The sequence below is a fragment of the Heterocephalus glaber genome, unplaced genomic scaffold (genome assembly GCF_053883595.1).
Source record: "Heterocephalus glaber isolate CG9 unplaced genomic scaffold, H.glaber_assembly_v1.0 deba00001509, whole genome shotgun sequence".
Lineage (NCBI taxonomy): Eukaryota > Metazoa > Chordata > Mammalia > Rodentia > Bathyergidae > Heterocephalus > Heterocephalus glaber.
Window position 1 is genome coordinate 51,433,207 of NW_028258325.1, and position 25,631 is coordinate 51,458,837.

The 25,631-nt window shown below is 33.6% G+C and overlaps 1 protein-coding gene across 30 annotated transcripts in view; it reads left to right on the forward strand.

The window, feature by feature from the left end:
- The window catches only part of Adgrl3 (adhesion G protein-coupled receptor L3), an 878,168-nt gene that overhangs the window by 472,183 nt on the left and 380,354 nt on the right, over positions 1 to 25,631 (forward strand). For all 30 annotated transcript variants that reach the window (XM_087187879.1, XM_004849675.4, XM_021262304.2 and 27 more), the window contains one exon: positions 14,595 to 14,704. In XM_087187879.1, the coding sequence (XP_087044005.1) occupies positions 14,595 to 14,704 (110 nt within the window). The remainder of the gene's footprint in view (positions 1 to 14,594; positions 14,705 to 25,631) is intronic.

The window sequence follows — 25,631 nt, forward strand, 5'->3', positions numbered from 1 at the left end:
ACGCAGTATTACAGGGAATGGTGCTGGCTGAAGGACATTGAAAAGTTTAATAGCAGCAATTCAGAGCTCCTATTGTATACATCTCAACAAATCTGTCATCTTCTTAACATTGGGCCACTGTGACTTCTGCCATTTATTGTGTTCTCTATCACAGCAGAAACTAGAAACCATTTTCTGAAACTAGAATCCACCTTGATTATTTTGTCCTTGTAACTCCTGACCTTTTAACTGCTTATGGAGATCTGTAGGTTTTTTTTTTTTACCATAAATATTCACTTATTTTCTCCAGTTCTTTTATGAAATCCTTATTCCTTCAAGCCTGTACTCCATAGCTTCATTTTCCACAAAGATGACAGACTCAACTGTGTCAAAAGCAATGAGATCGTATTATTTTTTGCTTATGAAATATCCCATGGTTCCACTTAGCTGTATGAGGCCAGAGTAATTTAATACTAGCTGGATAACTCATATACAGATAATATAATTTTTCAGAGCCTTGTTTTTTCCCCTTATACATTAATGTGGCCATAACAGTGTCATTAGGAAGGTTATAACAGATAGTTTATAGAAGACACTCTTTACAGTGCTGAAAACATTGGAAATGGTCGAAACATATTAACTGTCACCTTATAAAAATCTCTGTATTTAAGGCTCTGATCACCTCTCTAGCCTCTTGTTAATGTTGCGTTCTACTCCAGAAGCACCAAATAGCTTCCAGATCACTACTTGGCATTTTGTCTTAATTCCCATTCTCTCTCTTCCTGTCTCTCTGTCTCTGCTCCCCACCCCCGTGGTACTAGAGATTGAATCCAGATTCGCTCTACCATTGAGCTATACACACCCCTCCCTTTTTATTTTCTTTATCTCAGACAGGCTCTCACTGAGTTGCCTGGGCTGGCTTCAAACTTGCAGTCCTCTAGCATTAGCTTTCCCAGTAGCTAGGATTACAAGCGTGCACCACCATGTCCAACCCCATTCTCTTTTTATCTTCCTAAAGAGCTTTTTGTCTTCTCATCACTCTCGCCAGAATGACTGTGGCACTCATCCCTTAACAGTAAGTCTTGATGTCACCTTATACAAGAAACCTCTGCTATTCCTTACTCAGTCCAGGTTACATGCCTGTGTTAAATTCTGAGGCCTGCTCCAACGTAATACCAAAAATCAGTGGCTTAAAAGAACATGGATTTACTCACTCCCAGTTATGGTGTCAGCAATCCTATTCTGTCTTTGAAATCTCCAGAAAAGAAGCCTTCCTTTCCTCTTCTTTGCTTTTGGTGGTGGTCAACAATCCTTGGCATAGAGCTGCCTTCCTTCATTCTCTGAGTCTTCTGTCGCATGATATCTTCCTCTTGTATCTTGTCCAAATTTTCCTAGTCCTAAAATTATACCTACCATATTAGATTGATGGACTGTCCTACTCCAATATGACCTCATCTTCATTCACAACTTTAGACCTGTTTCCAAATAAGCAAATTCTGAAGTACTAAGAGTTAGCACTTGAACATTCCTTTCTAAGAGAACACAGTCAACCCATAAGAGTGTAATGGTGACCCTTACTTTCATATCACCTGTACCTCTGTCATTACATTTACCTTTTTTGTGTGTGGTGTTGGGAATAAACCCATGGCCTCATGCATGAGAGGTTAATGCTATACCACTGAGCTATAACCCAGTATCTCCACTATATATTAATATCCCTTTCATGTGTCTGTCTCTGAAATCCTACAGTATGTGGCATATCTAATCTGTCTTCGTCTTCCTAGTTTAGACACATGGTAGGTTTTTTTATACATGTTGATTAAATGCATATATTTTGTTCACTATTTAAAAAACAGGTCTCGTGGTAAAAAGATTACAAGGACTGATAATGTCACATAATACCTAATAATCTGCTTTTTATTTTCTCATTACCATAGAGAAAGATAGTAGGAATGCTTTGAATCAGGAACAAAGAGTATTCAGTTCTTTTCCCAGAGTCCTCATAGTTTGAGCAGCCATGGGAAATTCCTTAATTTCTTTGTGCTTATCTATAAAATATAAATGACTGGACTTGTAGCTTTCAGATTCACTTTCAGATATTTATATTTTGTATTAACCATTCTGGAAACACCAGAGATTAAATTTAATAAGAAAGTGGAGGCTACTTATGAGGAGCCCTGGAATGTCATGCTATGGAATTTGTTTTTTACTCTGGAGAAAATGGACAATCATGAAGATCAAGTGAGGATTACAATAAAACTGTAGTGAGACCGGTTAAGGGATGCACTGTAGATGACAGGAGCTTGTACTGCCTGTGGAACTGATTAGATATTGCAGGGAAGGGAGGAGGAAGATCCTGCTGGGGATATTCATTGACCACCTTACCAAATACCACCCTACACTGCATCCTACAGTGAAGGCTTCAGATGACAATGTCTGTGATGAATGAGACTGCATATGTCTTTCTCTCTCTGTGTGTATCTTATTAAGGCCAATATTGAAATTATGAGACCTTTTAATTTTAAATTATTTACGTTATCCCCATGCTTACTTAATAGTACTTTTGAGCAGGGAGGTGAAGCATTGTTACCATGTACATTGTTTTAAATGCTGCATGGAATACTGAAAAGGATAATGTAGTTTCTTTCCACAGCTGTTCCTTTGAAAATGTCTTTTGACTCAGAATATTTTTCTGAATATAAAGTTCATACATAATTTAAATCATACTTTCTCTTACTATGTTTGGATATATTCCATTCTTTTAACTTCTAAAAATGAACAGTGTTTCTTAATTATTATCTAACTGTAGGGAGGTCTCCTGTAAAGCAAAAAGAAAAAAATATTGTTTATGTTTGTTGGGTTGCAGGTAGTCTTGAAGCACAGTGCAATTTTTTTTTTTTTTTTTTTTTAGTACCAGGGATTGAACTCAGGATCTTGTGCTTGCAAGGCAGGTGCAGCGCCACTGAGCTAAATCCCCAGCTCACAGCCCAATTCTTCCTGCTTGTTGGTTTCCTATTTTTATTTCTGTTAATCATGAGTATTTTAGTTAATCTGTTCACAAATATAGTCAAATGGGATGGTGATATAAAGTATGATATATGAGTTATTTACTAGGTGACAGCCCCACATGAAGGAAGAAAAGTGAGTCTCATAACTGCCAAGTGGCCCTTCTCTTTTGAACCTAAGTGACCAAAAGTGAAAGTCTCTGATTCATGGATGTAAAGTGCTTTACTTGGTTGTCTGTGAAGTTGTTTTCTTTTACTTTAGAATTTCAAAATAAAGATTTAAAAAAGACCAGATCACTCAGTTTCTTTCTTCTTTGTTTTATTATTTATTTTTTACTATTAATCATCATACACTAGATTCAGTAACCCATCATTTATGGAGTAAATACTGCTCTCTGGGTTATATCTTGTGTTGCCTTAATATGTTATTGCTTTTAGGTTACAGAATAATGATACTTAATTGCTAATAAAATAATACTTTTAATCAAAATAATTATAAATATAAATCAACAAAAATAAGTCTGAGAAATTACTAATAACAATACTGATCCAAACATAAGCCTCAGTATTTAATTCTGTATCATTTTCTGTATTACTAATGATATCTAATATCTTAGCTATGGGTTGTTTCTCAAAATTTCATTTCAAGCAATGTCATCGCCTGTATACTTCCTTTTCCATTTCACGTATTTCTCAAATATGTATTTAACCTTTTCTGAATTATAGATCTATTTTAAAATAGTAAAATCACATTCCATTATTGGCTTTTTAATAGAAAATAATAAAAGTAACTGCTATTCTATACAATTGTAGTATTTTTTTTAATGAAAAGCAACTCCATTCTTGCAAAGATTGGAGACCACTGGCTTACCTCAAAGCAGTCTCCTAAGTAAATGACATAATGTATGTGAATAATAAATTGCATTATACAATAGGTATTCATAAAATTAATTTTTATTGTGTGTTTTTTATCAGAAATATTTATGAACTTTCGTCTATCAAGTGCAGAGTCCTGAGTTCGATCCCCAGTAAACAAAAAAAGAAAGGAAGAAAGAAAGAATGTAATGACTATTAATATTGATGGTAATATTTATCACTCAAGGTTAAAACAAAACAATGGTACATAATTGTTTCATTATAGAATTTTCTAGAACATTGCATTAGACAAAACAGCTATTTTTATTTCATATTTATTTCATAATTACAAGGCAAACTGATAAAATTAAAATGTTTACTTATTTGATTTTAATAGTAAAAAGTTTCTTGTTTGAAATTTTGAATTATAAAGAATATTAAGTATTAATTTCTAATTTAGGTGCAGAAATATCAATTGCCTATTACTGAAAATAGCAAATAAGAAAATGAATAACTTGTATTTTCTTTCCTGTGTGTCTATTTTTCCTTAAAAAGCTGTTTGTAATAATATGCCTCCCTTTTTCTTTCACTGAAACCTGAAAGTGTTAGCGGTATTCCCAGCCACGAGAAAGGTATGAAGCATGTGTCCCAGATAATACTCTGTTTTGAGATGAATATTCTAGTCCTGCTGTATAGTGTTTCTCTCAGATAAAGAGTGAGGACACAACTTTGAAAAAAAACACATGTGAATCATTGCCTTTAGGAGACATTATCCACTTGTGATTTATATGTGCTGGCTTTCTGACCATGTGACAAGCTATGTCTCCTTGGGCCACACTTCCTAGGTGACCTATCCCTGCAGCTTATCTCTAGAAAGCAGATAAATGCTAAAAAAGGGGCAAAGGGGAAGGGGAAGTGGGAGGGGTAGGGGAAAGGAAAGAAGGGAATGGAATTAATATGAGAAAATGAAACAATGGAAACAAAGTGTTTGTAAATAGGGAGGGATGGAGGGGCTGTAGGGAGGGCAGGGGAAGAGGGAGAAATAAGAACCAAGAGAGATTATGTAAAGGTGTAGATTTCCAATGATGAATGCCATTGTATTGTATACCTAAAATGTACCAACAAAAGAAAATTTAAAAAAAATTTTAAAAAGTAAACATAACATTTAAGAGACAGAGAGATATGCAATAAATATAGGAGAAAATTATAGGGGAATTTTACAGAAAAGTAACTCCAATAAAAGCTGCATTGTATGAACTTACATAAAAATTTTAAAAGCACTAAAGATTTACATAATATAAAAGAGTTAATACATATAGTTTTCAAAAAATATCATCCTCTTGAAAGTTTCAAATTTGTTTTACACTGACTATATTCACTATATTTTTTAAGGGAAAAAGTATTAAGAAATGGAAAGGTAACAATTACTCATCATCTGAGCAATAATTACAGTTGCTGTAAATCTTTTAATGGTGATCTATTCATGAGTAGAATTCCACAACTATTTTTCAATCTTTTAATTTTAAATTTCAATATAGATTTTTTTCAGTTTTGTAAAGGAAGAATTACTTCATTTTTAATGGGTGTCTAGAATCATACAGTAAGGATTACTTTAAAATATATTTAATCACTCTATTATACTAAAATGCCTGATACTATGTACTTTACAAGCAAAATATGTGTGCAAATCTAAAAATTTTTAACTGCTCCAGATTTTTTAGGATTTTTTGTTTTTATTTTTGTAACTGTGGTGTAAATTTTTAAGTGTGAAATTCTGTATTAGTAACCTCTGAATGATTATAATGAAGTACCCAAATTGGGTAAATTATAAGAAAAGGTTTAGTTTGCTCACAGTTTTGAAGGTTCAGAGTGCAAGGCTGAGCAGTGCCCCATTAATTTAGCCTGTCGTGAGAAGGAAGGGAGCCCCTCACAGTGAGCGTCTGTGTGGAAGCAAATACAGTACTCAAATCTCAAACTGAGGCAGTTGGGAGAAGGAGAGAGGAGAGACAGAATCCCTCAGTACTGAGGACAAGCCCCCAGTGACCTCAGGAACTCTCACAAAACCCCACTTCTTATAGGTCCAGATACCTCCAAATACCACAACCCTGGGATGAGCCTTTAGATATGAACTGTTGGGGGCTATGATGAAACTATATACAAATCAAAGCAGGTGTTATTTACTTGAGAAAGGAACTTGAAAGAATGATATATAAGATGCACCCTCTCCCCCTCACCCTCTTCCTCCTGCCTACCAAGCCCTGATTTTCTTTGTAAGTGGCTAGGTCTTTCAGAGAAGACCCTAACTTTTTGAACCTTCTAGGCAAAGCCAGCTCTGTGGATTATTTTCAGAATAGGCGTGTTCACATGGCCTAGGCATTGGCTCTTTTGGGCGATTGCTGTCTAAGGGAAAGTCTGCTAAGTGCCTTAATTGTAGAATATTCATACTCTTAAAATGAGATGAAAGAGGGGCCTTTATTGTTTTTAATGCTGTATATTCTCATCTCAGTAGGGTACTGGGCATGCAGTACCTTAAGGCAAAGTGAAAGCAAATTTTACATAATTCAAGCAATAGCAATGACTTTTTGTTAAATCACCGAATTGACCAACTTGGAACCAATCCATCTTCCAATTCTTAAAATATAAAATGATAAAATTCTTTTTTTAAGCCACCTTTGTTTCTGTTTTGTTGTGGCCTAATGCATTCTAAAGCAAATAGAAATGGCATCACATTTCTCCTAAAATTATTGCTTCCTGGTGACACCATACATTAAAGCACTTGAGATATAAGACTGGGATGTGCTTCTGGGTTTGTGACTGGAGTTCACAGGACAACCAGTCTAATCAGCCCTATACCCAAAGTGAGAGCCCTTGCAAATTATTGGTCTTCTGTCATTGGTGTTTGGCTACTTTGTTTCATGTTTTGTTATACTGAGCCATGTGTGTTACATTATAAATATAAAGCATGAAAATAAGTCTGATTATTTCTATGTATATTAAAACCTATTGCACTATTTAAAACCTGTGTGACAGGACAGAGAGATTCTACAGAACAGATAGCAAAATTCATTTCCCTCTGCATTGTATTACTGCTTTGGAAGTCATTTTTAAAAAATTAATCAATTAAATTTCTTTGAGATGAGGTTTTGCTATGCTGTCCAGGCTCAACCTTAACTTCTGGGCTCACGTGTTCCTCCTACCTCAGCTGCCTGGGTAGCTAGGACTACAGGTGCACACCACTGCCCTTGATTTGGAAATAAAGACCAAGTACATAGAGTGTGTGTGTGTGTGTGTGTGTGTGTTTGTGTGTGTATACACTCATCTACTTATTTGCTTTTTAAAAGTACTTTATTTTTATAAAGCATGAAAAGCCAAAAGTATTTTTCCTCATCTTAATTTTCTTTTTATAGGCTTTAATGTTAACTGACTTCAGTATATAATATTAATAAATTATCATTTTTTTCAAATTCTCTTTCTCAAGTTTTCATTCTGATTCTTACTGTTTTTCTCCTATGTAAATAGTTTAGTCTAGAGATATCACATATTGACAAAAAAAATCTTAACTCAATGATTCAGTATGACATCCTTCATCTCAGCCCAGTCATACTGACAGGACATTTTTGTAATTCAGAGAATAAAATAATGCTTGCAGCACTCTCATGAAGTAGAGTGAATTAAATCTGTCTTTTACTTAACAAAAAAAGGAATAAAATAACTTGAGTAGCCTTGAGTGATAGATTCAGACATTACTGGCCATATTAACTCCCAGAGAAGTAGACATAGTCTTCACTAAAGAAACATATGTATGTAAATTACTTGTTAACGTACTATATATATATATATATATATATATATATATATATACTATATAATGTAAAAAAATCTTATAAAATATTTCTCCTTCATGTGTAGGATAAAACAAGCAATATCTTTTCAACACTTTCCCATAATGGATACAGGCACATACTCCAAGTTGTTTCATTAACCATACATGTAAATAAAGAATGTTCACCTCTTAAATGTTGCCATAAATAGGTAGTAATTAATACAAATATGTTAATACAAATACATTCTATTTATTTTTAAATGAAAACTTTTTCATAATTCTATCTAGCCACTGGTATAGCATTCAGCTATTAAAAGATTACAGTCTAAAAATCTTTGCATCAAAACCAGGAATGAAATGCTTTCCCAAGAAATGTGTTTGAAATTGTTAATTTTAAAAGCACATTTCCTCCCTGGTGCAGTGTCACATGCCTGTAATTCTAGCTACTTGCAAGACTGAAGCAGGATTGACAGGTAAAGAGCCAGGTGACTTAGCGAAGACCTGTCAAAATACAAAAAATGAAAAGGCTGTGATACAGCTGGTGATAGAGTGCTTACTTAGCATGTGCAAGGCTCCAGGGTCAATCCCCAGTACTGCAAAAAGGAGGGAAGGAAAGGAGGAAGGGAGGGAGGGAGGGAGGGAGGGAGGATTTTCATTAATTTTTAGGTGCTTGTTTCTATGAATTGTACTCATGTGTCTGAAATAATTAATCATTGTATTTTTGAAATGAAATTCGTGAATATTGAGTGAAGGTTGGCTGATGATTATGATAATTTACTTTATCAGACAATGAATGGCCAGAAATGTATGGAAAAATTGAAAATTGGACTAACTTATAAGTTCACTACATTTTCGTGGTTTGGATGTAGCTCAGTGGTGGAGTACCCTAGCATGTCCAAAGCCCTGGATTCAGTCACTAGTACCAGGGGAAAAAATAAAACAAACAACAAAAAACCAGCAAGAACTACATTATCAAACATATTTCTACATTTTAAGAATATTGAGACATTCCCAATATTTTAGACATTCCCCAAAATAAGTCCTTCATGTTCATAATTTTATAGAAAAATAGTATAAAAAATCTGAAGAGGTTCTATTTTTAAATTTGCTACTGTTATAGTTTATTGGATTAGGAAATAGTATCTTTGTATTGAAGTAAAGAAAGTGTGTTTGAATTGTATTTTGTCAAAATAAAATTATTTCAGCCTCTAAATATGAAATAAACACATTATGTTTGTTTCTAGAGAAGTACAATAGCGTTGAAATGGAAATTCATTTTAATGAGTGTCTATGAGATTCCATTAACAATTTCTCAATGTTTGATATTTCAAATTTTTTGAAGTTTTATTTAAAAAGAAACTGAAAATATACCAATTTTTGTACAAAGCTGTCATACTTTACATTATTGGTCAGATAAGTCTTGCTCAGTTTCCCACATTGAAAGGAATAAGCTTTACATACTGAGAATTCCACTGTGATCAGACTGTAGTACATAAATATGATACATTTTAGCTAAATTAAACCAAAAACATTTATACTGGAAGACTAGATAGATAGATCGAATATGCAATATATGTACTGGTCTATGCATCCTTCTAATGTATTTAGGAGGGACAGTGAACACTACAGTCACGCTCCACTGCAAGGAGCATTTTAATGAGTCATATTTCAAGGTGACTGCCCCAAAAGTCACTGTTTTCAATATCCTTTTTTTTTTTTTTTTTTTGGCCTAAGTACTTATAGTTGGCTGAATGTTAGTCTTCTGGTGATATCACTATCCTAATATCCATAACCACTGAATGTTACTTTATGTGGCTAAATGTATTTTCATATGTGATGAAGTTAGGGTTCATCAGTTTAGGGGTTCATATACAAAATATACAATAAAATTAGATAGGAAGAAAGCAATCAAATTTTAAAAAATGACCAAGGACATGGTAAAGATTTCAAAAAAGAATGCAAATGGTCAACAGGTATATGAAAGTATGGTCAACTTCACTAATCTTCATGGAAGTGTGAATCAAAACCACAGTGTTTCACCTCATACCTAGTAGTATAGCTGTGATGAAAAACAGAATGTAACATTGGCAAGGATATGAGAAAAAAGAACTCTTGTACCCGGTTGGTGGGAATGTAAATTGGTACAGCCCTTATGTAAAACAGTATGTAAGCTCTCAAAAAATTAAAAATAGAGCTACTGTATGGTCCAGCAGTCTGACTTCTGAAAGTATGTGTATCCATGGAAATGAAATCAGTATCCTAAAGAGATTATTTATACTCTTGTGTTAGTTGCAACATTATTCAAAATAGGCAAGACAACCTAAGTATCCATGAATAGGTGAATAAAGAAAATGTGATCCACACACAAAATATACAATGCAATATTATTTAGCCTTTTACAAAGCAAGAAACTGTGTCATCAGAAGGATAGTACACTAACTAAAATGGGTCGAATGAAAGAAAAGAAAGTATAATCTCTCTTACATGTGAAATATGAGTAACTGAAACTTACAGAAGCAGAGAGTATAAGTTGCCAGGGGCCAAGGAAGTTGCCAGTGGCAGAGGAGTAGGGGAAATGGAGCAATGCTGATAAAAGGAGATAAAGTTTCTATAATGGAAGATTAGTATATTCTAGTGATCTGATATACAGGATGATAATTACAGTTAATAATACTGTATTTGGGAGCCGGGGATTTAGCTCAGTGGTTCTGCCACCTGCTTCACAAGTGATAGGTCCTGAGTTCAATCTCCAGTACCAAAAAACAAACAAATAAAAAATAATAATACTGTATTTGTATTAGTCATATTTCCTGTCACTAGATTAAAATACATGAGGCCTACAGCTAATTGAAGAAGCTTTATTTTGGCTTACATTTTCAGTGGTTGCAGTCCATTGTCAGCGAGCTCTAATGAAGGAATGTGATGGCAGAAGTGTGTGGAAGGGAAAATCTGCTGCCTTCCTGGCAGCTGGGAAACAGAATAAGGAAAGAATGTCAGCAAGAGATGCACTCTCCAAGGGCACACCCTCAGTGCACCTTCCAATTAGACCCCAACTCTTCCTAGCATATTCACCTGTAACATCAGGAGGTTAATCCACTGATAAGTATAATGATGGTGATGCAGTCACCTCTTCAGGAGTCTCTTAATCTAGTCAAATTGACAGTTAAGATTAACTGGCACAGTATTGTGTGTTTGACATTTGCTAAAAGGGTAGATCTTAAATTTTTTCAGTGTACAAAGAAAACAAAATGACTTTGACATGATGTCTATGATAATTGCCTCTATTGGCCTAATAATTTCACAAGATATATGTATGTAAAAACATCTTGTTGGAACGTCTAAATACATATACAATTTTATTAGTCAAAGCTGGAAAGATAAAATCAAGGAAGATGAATTAGAGTAAAAATTAGGAATGATAAATAGGATATATGTGAAGATGCTTTCTAAGTTGGAAGGATTATCAGTTGTAGGGCATTTTTACTTTATATCATGGACTTATTGTAGGGTATACAACAAAGTTTAAGGTGAATGTTTAAATTTTTAATAAATTATAGTAAAAGACACATTGCTAAGAATGATGGAATAAGTGTGTTTGAATTCGAAGAAGTATTTTGAGGGACACTAATGGCAATGTATCTTTTACTTTTGAACTTTCATTGCATTTTTCAGTCATACAAAGGAGAGTAATTTATGTACAATAAAGAACTTCACTTTGATTTTTGTTTGTTTGTTTTTAATATGAATTTGTTTTCTCCAGTTTCTACTCTGAATCTGAAGCATTTATGTGGTTTCTGTGGTGTCACTATTTCTGGGTTCTGTTTCTTTCAAATGGATTTAGTCTATCTGCAATGAAATGTTGTTAACCTACCTGAAACAAATGACTACTATTAATAATGATATTTGTGATGATAACAATATCTACATTATACCTTATACATATGCATGATACTTAGTGTCTTTTTTCTAAAACAATTTTATAATAAGCATGTCAACCCAAGAGATAATAAAATAACAAGTCCATGTTATTTTTGTGAAAATAAATTCTATGAGTTTTTTTGATAATTCTATCTCTTATTTGTCAAGGTCACTTAATGATATAAATGTTGGTATGCAGGTTGTTTTCACATAAAGTTTCTGTGGAATAATATAATGTAAATGTAAGGTAAATAATTCTTCAAATGCTTTTATAAGTTTATGACGTTTTCTTGGTGTTAGTAGGATAGGATATATTTGACCATATTATTGCAATCTTTTTCTCATCTGTTATTGTGGGTTTGAAAATATCTTTAATATCATGGATGAATAATACTGAAAATCATTTAAAAATTCATAATTATATTAAAAGTAAGCAATTAAATATCCGAGTTTAAAGCACTTCAGAGCATTAGGTGATTTTATCTTATTTTTCTTCTTTCATTTATAGTATTTTAAAATGAATACTTTTGGCAGTTTTGGAAGAACTATAAAAGTAGTCTTTTGGGGGTAAATTCTTAAAAAAAAATCTGTGATCAGTATAAAGTTATTTCATTTTGAGTCACAGAAAATAAAGTATTAGGAAAACAACTAAGAAATAGATAGTATCTTTAAACTGTGTTTTCAAAATATGGTTCATCTTTAAATATTAATTGTTAAAATGCTTATTCTGTATTTTATGTAAAAATAATATGCCAGATATTGAATCTGCCTTTCTCCCTTGGATTTTTAAAGTGGCTTGATACAAAATAATAATAGAACAATAAATTATTTTGAAATGTAGCACTTTTATACAGAGTATCATTGATACTGACTATAAAGATATTAGTGGCATAGTATTTTTTTTGGTTTTTATACTTCACATATACTACTTCATTAATTAAAAGCATATCTTGACTCATCTTTTATTAAATAAAACATTTGGAAGTCACAGTGGTAATTAGTATTTACAACATGATCACTTTTTAAATTTTCTTACATAGAGAAATATTCTATATGTAATCTGTGTTGTGATGTGAAAGTTGTATTGGCTTAACTGTTGAAAATACGTAATTTAATTTGAGATATATTCTTTAAATGGATTTTCTTTGTAATAAGGAGGTACATTAGTGCTGTTTAGAAGAAATGTCAGTACTCTAAAATATGATGCTGCCTATTTTCAGTGCATGTGCAAGGACGGCCGCATTTCCATTATTATTATTGTACAGCTGATCATCAGCCACAGACATTATATGTGCACTGGGGAACTATAAGACTTGCTGACTCTGAGGAGTAACTGTTAGGCTGAACTCCCAGAAGCCTATGATCTTATAGGCTTTTATTAATTTTTCACTTACAATGCAGAATATATTTTTCAGTTTAAGACATTTACATTTTAATTTAGGGACTAAGTAGCATCCTCATTAGGCCTACAAATAGTAGCCTCGAGTCAACATAACAAATTTTCTACTTTAAATCAGAGTGAGTTCTGCCCTCCTTCCCTTATGCTGCCAGTATCATCGCAAGTATCCGGAGCTGTGGATCATATAAAGAAATGAGCCTTTTGTTAAAAAAGTAATAGGAAAATCTAGCCTTGAAATTATATTTCTGAAGTGAATCAACAACATAAAAGAAGGAATATTCAGTATGTTCATCCTATATATTTCATGCCAATATTATGGGGGATTAAACCATTATTTCTCTGCATAAAAAACCTTATAGCATTATTCAATCTAGGAATTTTTCTGATTGAAATTTACAGTAATGAGACTTCCTTGAATGTGATTTTTCCCCCAAAGGAAGAATTAATTTTATTATTTGTAATTTTCCCCAAGAATAAATCAATCCAAATATATTTAGTTTAGTTTCCACAGAGGTGTCCGAGCTTTTAATTTCTGCTTCACGAGTGGTATTTTATTATTCTGTTTAGAAATTGAATATATTATTTTAAATTATAGGATACTGACATTTGTGAAGTGTAATCTAATCTATGAAGTTTGACTCATTGTTCAGCTGAACATAAAAAAAACCCTGGAAAATAAAATTTATTTTTTGCAATAATAGGGATTGAACCCAGGCCCTCATGTATGCTGGGCAAGTTCTCTAGCACTGAGCAACATTCCCCCCATTTTTACATTGAGATGGAGTCTCACTGTATATCCCAGGCTGTCCTTAAACTTCCCATCCTCCTGCTTCAGCCTCTTAGATGATGGGATGACAGCCATACCTAACTGTGCCCTGCTGAAATTCTTAAACATGGATTTATTGATACAGTTAGTATTATAATATTAATTATATAAAGTAAATTAACATATACATTTTAATATTTAAATATTAACTTATATGCTTGGGTAAAGCTGTTCAATACCACATTTCACTGCCTTTCACATAAATGTCATCATAATCAGTCAATTTATTTTATACGTATCTACTGACAGTCTGTGGTTATATTTTTTTCAGTACTTTTTGAATGGGAGTGGATATTTGCTATCAAATAATCTTCCTTAACTGTCTACACATTGGAATATCCTATGGTCCAGTTTCTGTTGCTTCAAAACACTTAACTTCTACCTCAAAATCATGCTGATTTCAACCAAGTGGTAGTTAATGTTAGATTGATTTTCATGTCTTTTAAAAATATACCACAGACATTTGTTCAATAAGACTAATGCTGTGGAGTCATGCAGTGCACAGATCTCTGAGGCTGAGGCAGGAAGACTGCCTGTGTAAGGCCAACCTGGGAAATTTCAACTCAAAATGAAAAATTAAAGAGGGTGGGAGATAGCTCAATAGTTGAGCATACTTGGTGCTGCCAAAAAACTAAATAAATAAAAAATTAGAAAAACCTTACTGTCTGAATTCAACCAAAATCTTTATTTAAATCTGTGTAACTAGAACTAAACTGTTATAGTGTTGATGATAATAATGATCTAGCATTGCATAAGCTGACTCTCTGTTGTCTTTATTTTTGCTTTCAGATGCAATAACAGAACCCAGTGTGCAGTGGTGGCGGGTCCTGATGTTTTTCCAGACCCATGTCCAGGAACCTATAAATACCTTGAAGTGCAGTATGAATGTGTTCCATACAGTATGTATAGTTCTGTACTTTTCTTCTAAGAAGGAAAAAATAAGTTTTGTTTTGTATGCATTGACAAAATGCTCTCTGTGAAAACATAAAAATAATCATAAATGAAAAAGGGAACTAATTTTAGTTTGTTGATATGATAGAATTGCCCCATCATTGAAAGAATTAGATCTTGCCTGCATGTTCTTGCAACACTTACATTTTATATTTCTGTGCATTTATGTCTATTTTAACACTTTTAAAGTTCAGAAATGTAAAACATTTAGAAAAATGTTGAGAACATTTATGCCAATCCTGCAGCCCTCTAGGTCTAAACAAACAGGACAGGAAAGGAAATAATATTCTTATATATATAGTGGTACAGAAGCTGGTAAATTTTGAATTTGCTAAAAACAATGGTATCTGAGCTTCATGTGCTATGAGCATTTTGAAAATTAGAAATATAATCACTCAGAGGGAACAGGCTATAAAGAAAAACAAGGATTACATGGTCTAAAGTACTCTTCATAGTATATTTTTGACAGCCTCAAGAAGTATGTCTTTGTAGCCTTTATTTCAGATACAGTATAAGCCACCAATGCATTTTTTCTTCAGAAATAATGAAAAATCAAATAAATCAAACTTTTTTTTTACTTTTCTACCCAGAATTCTTCAACATCTCATAATAAAGAATTTTTTATCTGACTAGTTAATTATTCATGGGATTTCTAATCACTCAGGAAATCCTGTAGTCTCTTATTAGATATGCAGCTTATCCCAGAGATGGAAAACACCCGGGATCACAAATCTCTAGATCCATCTTCCTTTGATGTCTTAGGGGCAAAATACCTGGGATCACAGGTTTACTGTGCTGAGAGGTTTAAGCTTGCTCTTTCGTGCTTATTTAAAGAAGAGCACATTACTCACAAGCTGGCAAGTGTCGATAGTTCAAAAATAGAGAGTAATTTCCCAAACAAAATTGAAATGAAGTTTAAGGTAATAATGAAAGTAATCAAGAGAAAGTTTTATTTTTGCATTATTTATCTCATGATTGATTGGAGAAAGTTCACCTACTGAAGTTTCATGTACTGATCTTTGTTATAAAAAAATGTTAAGTGTACAGGTTTATTGAAATTTCAGTTATGTTATGCTCATTACTTTGTTTTTTCTACAGGCTTTTCATAAAAAATAAAAACATCCTACTAACCTTTTATTGTTCAGCAGTGATATTTTAAACAAACCAAATTCATAGGCCGTGTCGCAACTGTGATAGTTATACCTGGATTATATAATAAGATTGTTGCAAAATATGTAGAATAATGCTCTAAAAAGGCATTTTATAAAAATATACAATAAGATGGACCCGGTTTTTAAGGACATTAACAAAACTCATATTCAAGTCTTTTATCTTCATGTTTTGAAATATAGAAGCAGAAGTGAAATGTTGGGTTGTAGATTTTATCATAATTTTTTTAAGTAAAAAACTTCACAGCTGCCTCTTCAATTTCCTGTATTTCATCAGAATTCCTTTGATGATCACTACTCCAGAATCCTCTGCCAAACTCATTCTGAAATATCATCTTAAATCACTTCACTGCAAATAAGAACTTCCTCATATAGTTTTGTAAAAAGAGATTATGATTTACCACATAGTTCCTTTCTCTCATAAGTTTTCAAAGATGGGCAATTTGAATTCTTAATAACCTTTACTTAGAGGTTTCTCATCAACCTGAAACTGACTGCCTTAGGAGTATGCTCCTTATTATATTAAAATATATGTCTTATGTTTCACTGCATAAGAATTGTAAACTGAGGTATACCCACTAGCTACTTTATACATCAATTTAATGCATGCCATATAGCACAATTATGTTTGTTTAAACTGTCTTCAGTTTGTTTCAGTTAAAAATATAATTCATAATTGTAATTTATTTAGTAAACATAACAAAATTTAAAAATAATCCAAAGGAAAAAATAAATCATAAAATCAACTGTGTTGACTCATTGAAAATGGGGATTGATTTAGGGGAATACAACCAGAGGTCAGGCTACTTGGGTTTTGCCTGTCGTGTGATTACTTCACAAAAAGGCTGTGTTGTTCAGCCAGGGTAAACCATAAGTCATTTGGAGCTCACCCTGTAGACCTTTTCTGATCTACTATAAATGCTGACTGAGTCTAACACCAGTTACTTTTCTTAAACATAAAATTGCGATTTTCAAATGCTTAAAAAATTCACTTAAAATCCATACCATTTATTGTCAATTACTACATGCCATTTACTACATGGATTAAATGTTTACATATATTATATCATTCAGTTCTCATAACATTATCCCCAGCTGATAGAGACCATTATCACCATTTCAGAAAAGGAGACTAATGCTCAACAGGTTACACATGTGTCACATGTACAAGGAGACAAACTAGAGAATGGGAGAGCCGAGATCTTTATTCACATCCCATACCTGTTCTTAAGGTTTCACTGTATCTCTACCCATCGATTTTTCTCTTCAGATTTTCGTGAGTTATTACTCTTGTTCATTCCGTATTTAACTCATATACTTTTCATTGGTATGACCATGGGAGATGGTGAAAAAAAGGCCTCACGGACCTGGATCCTGTCTTTCTCCCTGTGCTATTTATTGGTAAGAAATGTGTGTTCCTTTAGGTAGAGCAGCTGAGTCATTGCAAACTTATTTTTTGAGTCATTTCATGAAGCTTTAGTACATAAGCTATCTAATGCCACTAAAAGACTACCTTCTTCTTAGAATGAGCTTCTTATTTAGCAGTAAGTTAAAAGTGGTTTTTCAGCCAGGTGTGGTGGTACCTTCCTGTGATCTCAGCTACTTGGGAAGTTGAGTTAGGAGGATCAGAAATTTGAGGCCTCTGCCTCAAAAAAAATGACTTTTAATTACCCATTAAAAAAAAAACTTTGTACCTAATGATATCTTTCTGATTCTGGATAAGACATCCTTATGCATTAGTATATGGCAAACTTCAGATTTAAGGTTTAATATTTATACTTGAAAATATTCTCATTAAATAACCGCAATAATGTTACATTTGGTTTGTTATACAGTTCAGTAATAATCATTTCCATTTGGCTTTAAGGCTACAAACTGTAGTATATAGAGGACAGTCAAGTGTCACATAGTATTTGGGGAGTGGCAGACTGCATACAAGACAGTGGTCTCCTAGTGTAAGGAAAGTAAAAATTCCTCTTACCTATTACCCACACTTTTCTGTGTTTAGATATATCTAGATTCACTACTACTTACCATTTTGTTACATTTGCCAACAGTGTTGGGTACAGTAACATGGTATAGGTTGGCAGCCTAGGAGTAATGGTCTATACCACTTAGGTATATGGTAAGCTATCCCATTAAGTTTTGAAAGTACACTATTGTTTACACAGTGACAACAATTGCTCTCTGACACATTTCTTAGCACATATTATCATCATTAAGTGACATAACTAAAACATTTATCATTTATGAATGTTTTCATTGTTTTATTGATATGTGGAGAATATATCATTTATGTTCTTTCTTTTTTTTTTTGTACCGGGGATCAAACTCAGGACCTTGCGCTTGCGAGGTAGGTGGCAGCACCACTGAGCTAAATACCTGGTCCTGTTCTTTCTTTATATGCATTCTTTATATGTTTCCACAACAGTGTTAGTTTTTAGGATGAGATAATTCGTATGGGAAAAGTAGAAAACAAAAAATTTTAGGAAAACATATCAGTAATAACAAAGCATCTTAAAGGCAAAGTAGATAAAATTTGGACCATGTTCATTTCTTTTCATAAAAGAAGTAAAATATCCAAGGAACGCTGGCTTTTTTTGTTTTGTTTTGTTTTGCTGAAGAGCGTGCCGGGGAACATGTTAGGCAAGTGCTGTTTTGCTGAGCTACATCCCCTGCCCAGTTAACAATAATTTCAGTAGTTAGTAAATAGGTAAATAACAGAATAATGACAATTTCAGAATAAACTTACCTTAATGACTCAAGTAATACAACTTTCGTTTAAAGATGCCAATAAAAAAGAAAACAGCAAAAGTTAGTGATTGCAAATGATTTATTGAGATTGCCTTTTTAAATATCTTCTACTCATTCTTTGACTCACTAACAGTATATCTAACATCTTCTGAGTTACATACTCGTATTCCTGTTTTGTATTAGCAGACAGCATACTCTCTTTCTAACAAAATTTGGGACAGATGAATCAGTACTTTCTCAGTTCTGTCAGATCTTAGTTCCAGTATTTTTATAGCCTATGAATTTTCTTTTAAGGTTTTATTTTCCTCCTGAGTGGACATTGTCTTCCTAGGAGACAACTCACAAATTGAAAAGATTAGACCTCACCTTCATCAGTGCCATGTTTTTTGTTCTACTATTTTCCCTGTCACTACACCCCATCCCTTCTGGCCTAATTTGAGATGGAAATTTCGACATCTTCAAGTAGTGCTGCCTTCATTTAACCAGGTTACAGGGATGACGTGTGTTAGAAGAAAACAGCAAAAGTAAACACTAACTTAGAGCATTCTGAGCAAAGAATCTTCACTTTGTAGCCTGCTGACAAACTGTTTCTTCTAAAGCATACAATTTCACGCACATTACACTCCAAAAGTGCTTGTCTTTTCTTACAACCCAGCTTTTCTTTTCAGTTCTTTGTTTCTTCTTTTCAGAAACACAAAGCACACATTACTTATTTGAGAAATCTTCTTTCCTAATGGATTTTCCTAAGAAACCAAGGGAGGAAGTACACAATTTCAAGAGCTGCTAAGAAATGCGTGTTTGATTAAAGCAATCTTACAGCACTTAAGCCTTTCTCATTATTCACATTAGCCCTCTGAATAGTTATGTGGGTAATTATCTTTATGAAAAAACAGGAAAAATTAGTGTTGTTAGAAAATTAATATTTACAAATAATTATATTAATTTTTAGTTTTGTCTTTTTTACTATAAGAAAAATGTCTTACACTTTTTGAGTTTAAAATAGTTTCAGTCATACAGAAAACACTAAATATGTGTTGAATGAAGAGGAAAAGCAAATTTAGTCAAATGGCTTCTCCAGAAGTATTTTGTCCATTACTAGGATGATAAACACAAGAAACTCTCATGTGTAAACAACACCCTATAGTTCAAAGGAAAAATTGATTATAAAGATAAATATCATGTGAATTTTAATTTCTCCAGTTGCTTCTGGATTGTAATTGTGTCCTTCAGAAGTGATACTAGCAACCAATTTTTTCACATTATTCTTCTGTATGCCTCCTTTTAACATAGCAAGTGTCATCTCTGGTTTACATAATACTCCTCTGCAAGTGTCAGTTATATAAATTCTCTGTTTTTAGAATAGAATTTATAACAAGAGCCACAAAATTTGTCCTTTCTCTTCATCAAACCATGATTTCTATCATTCTCTCCCAAATAATTCCTCACTGTCTCATAGTATTTTATACCTAACAGCCAATCCACAAAGCTTTTGCAAATAAGTCAATGATAATAATTAATTTAAAAATTCCTGATATGCTAAAATATTATTCATAAAAATTGTTCTCATAAATGGAAGAATACTTTTTTAGATGTCCTAAGACTGTCTTTATCTTCCTCTTGTTCTTTCATATGTACATAGAAATGTTCTCAATTAAAGTAGACCACCTGATTGGGAAAATTCCCTATTTTATCTTCCTTCTGATTATCAACCTCTCTTGAGTACCTACTGCATATCAGGCACTAGGCTAATGACCAGAGATAGAAAGCTCTGAGAAAAGATCCTGCCCTTGAGGAGTTCAGTCAGATGTATTTCAAGGTCCCCAAAGATATAATGTTATTAGTTAGGCATACCAATTAAGCATTACATATTAGCAATGAACAGAGAAGGAACACTGATATAAGTGGCTGATGCTGGACTGGAGTCGGGTAGTACCTTCTGGCAAGCTTTTCTAGAGGAAATAACGCTAAGGGCTGAAAAAATGGCCAGACTCCCATGAGAAAGTGGCAGTAATTTTTAGAAGAGAGGACAGCATAAGATAGTAACTGAATATAAAAATAAAATAATTTAATATTTGTATAAAATACAAGATACAGGAGGAACTGGAAATAAACTCAGAAATAGACAGGGTAGAAATCATGGACTTTTGTGTATGCTGTGGAACATGGAGAAGACAATAAACTGTTTTGGAAAGGAATTATCTGACAGATAAAATACACATTTTTCAAATATGCAAGATGCAACATGGGCTAGTTTAAATGGTTAAATAAAGAAGAGATTTTCTTTGGGAAAATATGAGCAATTTCTAGAATCAAAGGCAAACCCCCCCAGAATAACCAAGCCTCCAGAAAAATAAAATCCAGTAATCTAGAGAGCAAGATCTATTGGACCAGCTGGGTGTGGTAGCACACACCTATAATCCCAGCACTTGGGAGGTTGAGGCGGTAGGATTGCTGTGAGTTTGAGGCTAGCTGTGGCTACATAGTGAATTCAGGTCCAGCCTGAACTATATAATGAGACCTTGTCTCAAGAAAACAAAACAAAACAATCTAAAGGACTTCTACAAGTTATAAGGACTCTGTTCAGATGAAGCAATTGTAAAATGTGCCCTCTAATTTAATTCCTGTAATGTTCTATGAGGACATTAAGACTTCATGAAATTCAGTATTGCACTGTTATTTCTGAGGAGGGAGAGTAAGATGGGCTAAGAGCACATATGTGACCTGGAAGGATTACATCCCCACTGTAGAGTTTAAAGCAGACACTGCAGGTTAGTGGTGATGGGCCAAGTTCATCCTACGGATGGTGCAGGTTAGCGGTGATGGGCCAGGTTCATCCTACAGATGGACTCCTGGGCCTCCCAAACACCTATGAGTCATATTTAACATGAACTGTGGAGCAGTACTGGGGCTGCATTACTTTGGACAAAGATAGGCTTGAACTAAGTCAGTGCTGTCCCCTTTACAAGGTATCTGTGCTTCTTTATTTGCTATTTTTCTGTAGTTGTTGTATTGTACCTAGTTAATGTGTCTCCTGGCTTCTGAAGATACCTAAATTAGCAATGACTTCTGTGGGATTTGGTTCTCAAGATGTAAAAGCACCAAATTTCCACCAAAGTGGATCAGTGCCAACTGTCAGCATGCTGACTGCATGTACCATGGAATTTTTGTGGGCAAGGAAAGTAATAAAGACATGAAACAATAAATAATTAAAATTTATGACAAAATACAAGAAAATGTTGTTGTAAAATAAAATATTAAGAGACTGGGTTGCATAAGATGGGATGAAAAGTCACTCAAGAATAAATATTTGAAATCTGAAGAATAAGAATGAAAAAGTCAGGTGAAAAGCAGAGAAGAGTGTTCAGAGCAGAGAGAACAATATCTTCAAAGACCATCAGTAGAAGTCTGCCTCTTCTGCTAACTGATAGAAATGCAGAATGATTGCTTTCCTACTGAAATGAAAGAGAGGGACAGCAATTAAAACTGTCACTACCATCGAGAATGAAGCAGTAGTTTCTTCTAGGATTTATTGAAAATCTAAATATGTTTGAAGAACAAAATTAAATAAAGTGGCATTTCCTTTAAAATATATATTGTAGAAAATATGGCATTATATAACAGTAACATGAAAGTAAATTTACAGCCAATAAACCAAACATCAGAGTGTCAACATCTATATAGGATTGAATAGACCTATGGTAGATTAATAATATATAAATGTATACTTAGATACTAATTTGTAAGGAAAAAGGATGAATTGAGAACTGAAAAAATGAATCTGATTATCAGAGTAAGGAAAAGATTTGGCATGCACACTAAAATTTTTTTAGAGTAATTAAAATTTTAAGAGATTAGCTTAACAATGCTTATTTTGTTCTGTTTAAAAATAGTAAAATTGGGGCTGGAGATGTAGCTCAGTGGTGCCGTGCCTGCCTGGAAAGCACAAAGTCCTGAGTTTGATAACCGGTAACACACACACACACACACACACACGCACAGAAAGTAAAATTATAGTTTATACAGTGAAGCTTAATTCAAAGAAATTTTTGTAAAGTGCTCAAATTGGCTAGTCCAAACATATAAATACATTAAGTTCAATTATTTTGTCTTTATACTGCATTTAGGAAGATAAGTAATGAAAACACATGCAAATAAGTTTCTTCCCAAAGTATATGTTGCTGGAAATAATCTTATGCAGGTTGAACATCCCTAATCTAAAATTCTCAAATTTTAAATGTACAAAAACATGAAGATTTTTGTATGCTGATATAAGTGGAAAAGCCCACCCATGTCCTCATATGATGAGTCACACTTAGAACATGGGCACATTGAACATAATGGATATAACTACTTTCAGGCTGTGGATGTAAGGTATGCATGAAACACAAATGAACTTCCTGTGCAGACTTCCTCCATACCCAAGACATCTGATTATTTATATGTAAATATTATCAAGTCCAGAAAACAAAGAAACAAAAACAACAAGCATTTCAGAAAAGCTGTATTCCACCTGTAGGAGACATCATGTGGGAGATCTGTGGAATCCACTGTCCAGATAAAACATTTCTAAATGAATGTAAAATCAATAAAATACAATGAATTAGCATTGTTAATTTTCTTCATTCAGTTATTAACCTTATAGAACCGGAAAATTCATTCAATCAAATTAGAAAATACTTCATTCAAATATTTCAATGTAATATGCAACTTCATTAAAATGAGTAGATGGTAATGAGAATAAGCATACATATTTTATATAAATTTTGTTTACATTTTAAAGCATTTCTCAAATGGTTAGAGAGCATGTATTCCTGTGAATACTTTAAGATTTTAAATTGTGATAACCTGAAAAAGTCCCCCAAAGGAATCCATGTCATATTCTCCAAAACCTGTGAATACATTACTTACAGGAGCCTTTCAGATGTGATTAAATTACACTGTGTTGAGAGTATCCTGATTATCCAAGCAGGCCAACCAAAGCAGGAAGGCCCATATCAGAAGGCAGCAAAGGATCAGTTTGGAGACAGGAGATATGGCAATGGGAAGGAAGGCTGAACCTAGGCACACTGAAGGTGCAGGGAGGGGCTGCCAGCCAAGGAATGCAGGCAGCCTTGAGCCTTGATTTCCTTCAAGCCAAGGAAATCAGCTTCTCCCTCCAGGCTTCAGAGTAAACACTCTTTGTGGAAACCTTTTGCTTTCAAAGACACATTTTGGTTTTTCACAATATATGGTATTTGAAGCCAGTGAGTTTGTGATTATTGATTCAAGGTACAATAGAAAACTAAAAGATAATATTACATTTTCCTCTAAAATGTTAAATATAGGAAAAAATTATTGTCTGCTTAGGATATGCAAATATAAAGGGATAGCTTGCTTTCTAAATAAAAATTATCGTAGATTTCTGATGCACTGTTTTCAGAATATAAATATACTGTCTCACTCATGGACTGACTAGATATGCAATGTAAAACATGTCATTATAGAAAAAAAGCTATTTTAATTTCCTTTATAACTATATTAAGCCCAAGGCAAACCCAAGTCAAGTTAGTATTGCATAAAATCAATTTTACATTACACTTATCTGCTATTTATATGAAACAGTAAAAATAGTAAATAAGTAAAATGAGCTTGCTATGAAAATATGACCTAGATTAATGAGATGAATAAATATAGTGACTTTACATTTAAATGTTATCTTTCAATAGATAGGAATTTCTCACAATAACTAACTTGTAGTCCTTGAATTAAGTCTATATTTATAGACTTCCAAATCTGCTGTGTGTTTATTAACTTAGTTTTGCCAACACTTAAAGACAACTTAGTTACCTTGAAAACACTGTACAAAATCCAAATGCTTCCAATCATATAAATACGACTTGTTGTTAAATTTTAAGAATCCGTAATCTATTCATTATTCTATCATCCTTTAAGCAATCATACCAATATAGAATTAAACACTGGGAAAGAAACTCAATATCATTTAGTTCATAATACTATATATAATGAACGTATTATCTTTCTTATGACAATTGTTTATGTAGTTCATCTAGAACAGAAATTACTGCAGACTGTAACAGTAGGCAAGCTTGTTGATCTGATTTTTCAGCTGGACTAAACTAAGAGCCTCTTGGAGAGGTGATTGTGAGTGTGCTGACCTCATCAATGGCGAGGCCCTCTGATGCATTTAGAGCTGATGGGCTGTTAGGAAGTGCCCCTGTGGGAGGAAGTGGGCTGGGGGGCGGGGCCTTGGGGACTGTTCAGAGTCTTGGCCCTCCCTTTTCAACTCTTCTCTTGTGCTCTGTTTCCCACCTGTCATGGACTTAGCAGCTTGGCTCCCCTTTGCCCATGATGTCTCTGCCTTGGAGCCAGCAGCCCATGACTGAAACCTCTGAATAAACCTTTCCTCCTTTAATTTAGGAATGTCAGGCATTTCGCACCAGATACATGAAAGTTAATTCAGTAGGAGATACCAGGAAAAAAAAAAAGGAACTTTTTCTAATAAACCTTTATGGTAAATACATAATACTAATTTTACGTTGCCTTTTTGTCAGACTCTACCACATTTCCTGTCTTTACCTAAGTGGTTAGTGTAAAAGCCTTAGAATCAAATAGAGTTGAATTTACATTTGGGCTTTCCCAGATAACTAGCTTTGTTTTTTGTTTATTTCACTGCTCTGTGAGTGACTCTCTTCACTCAAAGAAGGGAGAAAGTAGTCAATTCGCGGAGTTTCTGTCAAAATTAAAATGAAAATATATGTGAAATACCCCTGTACAGTGATGGCCACATTGGAAACATTCAGACTATCATAACCAATATGCCTGTTTCATCGAACTTACTTCCCGTGTCTTGTGGCAGTCACCGTTGTTGTTCTCATAGGCTGGACATTATGTAATGCTGTCAGCAAACCCCAAGATTTGAGGAGCCCAGGGCATGGTAAAGTTGTGACTTCTC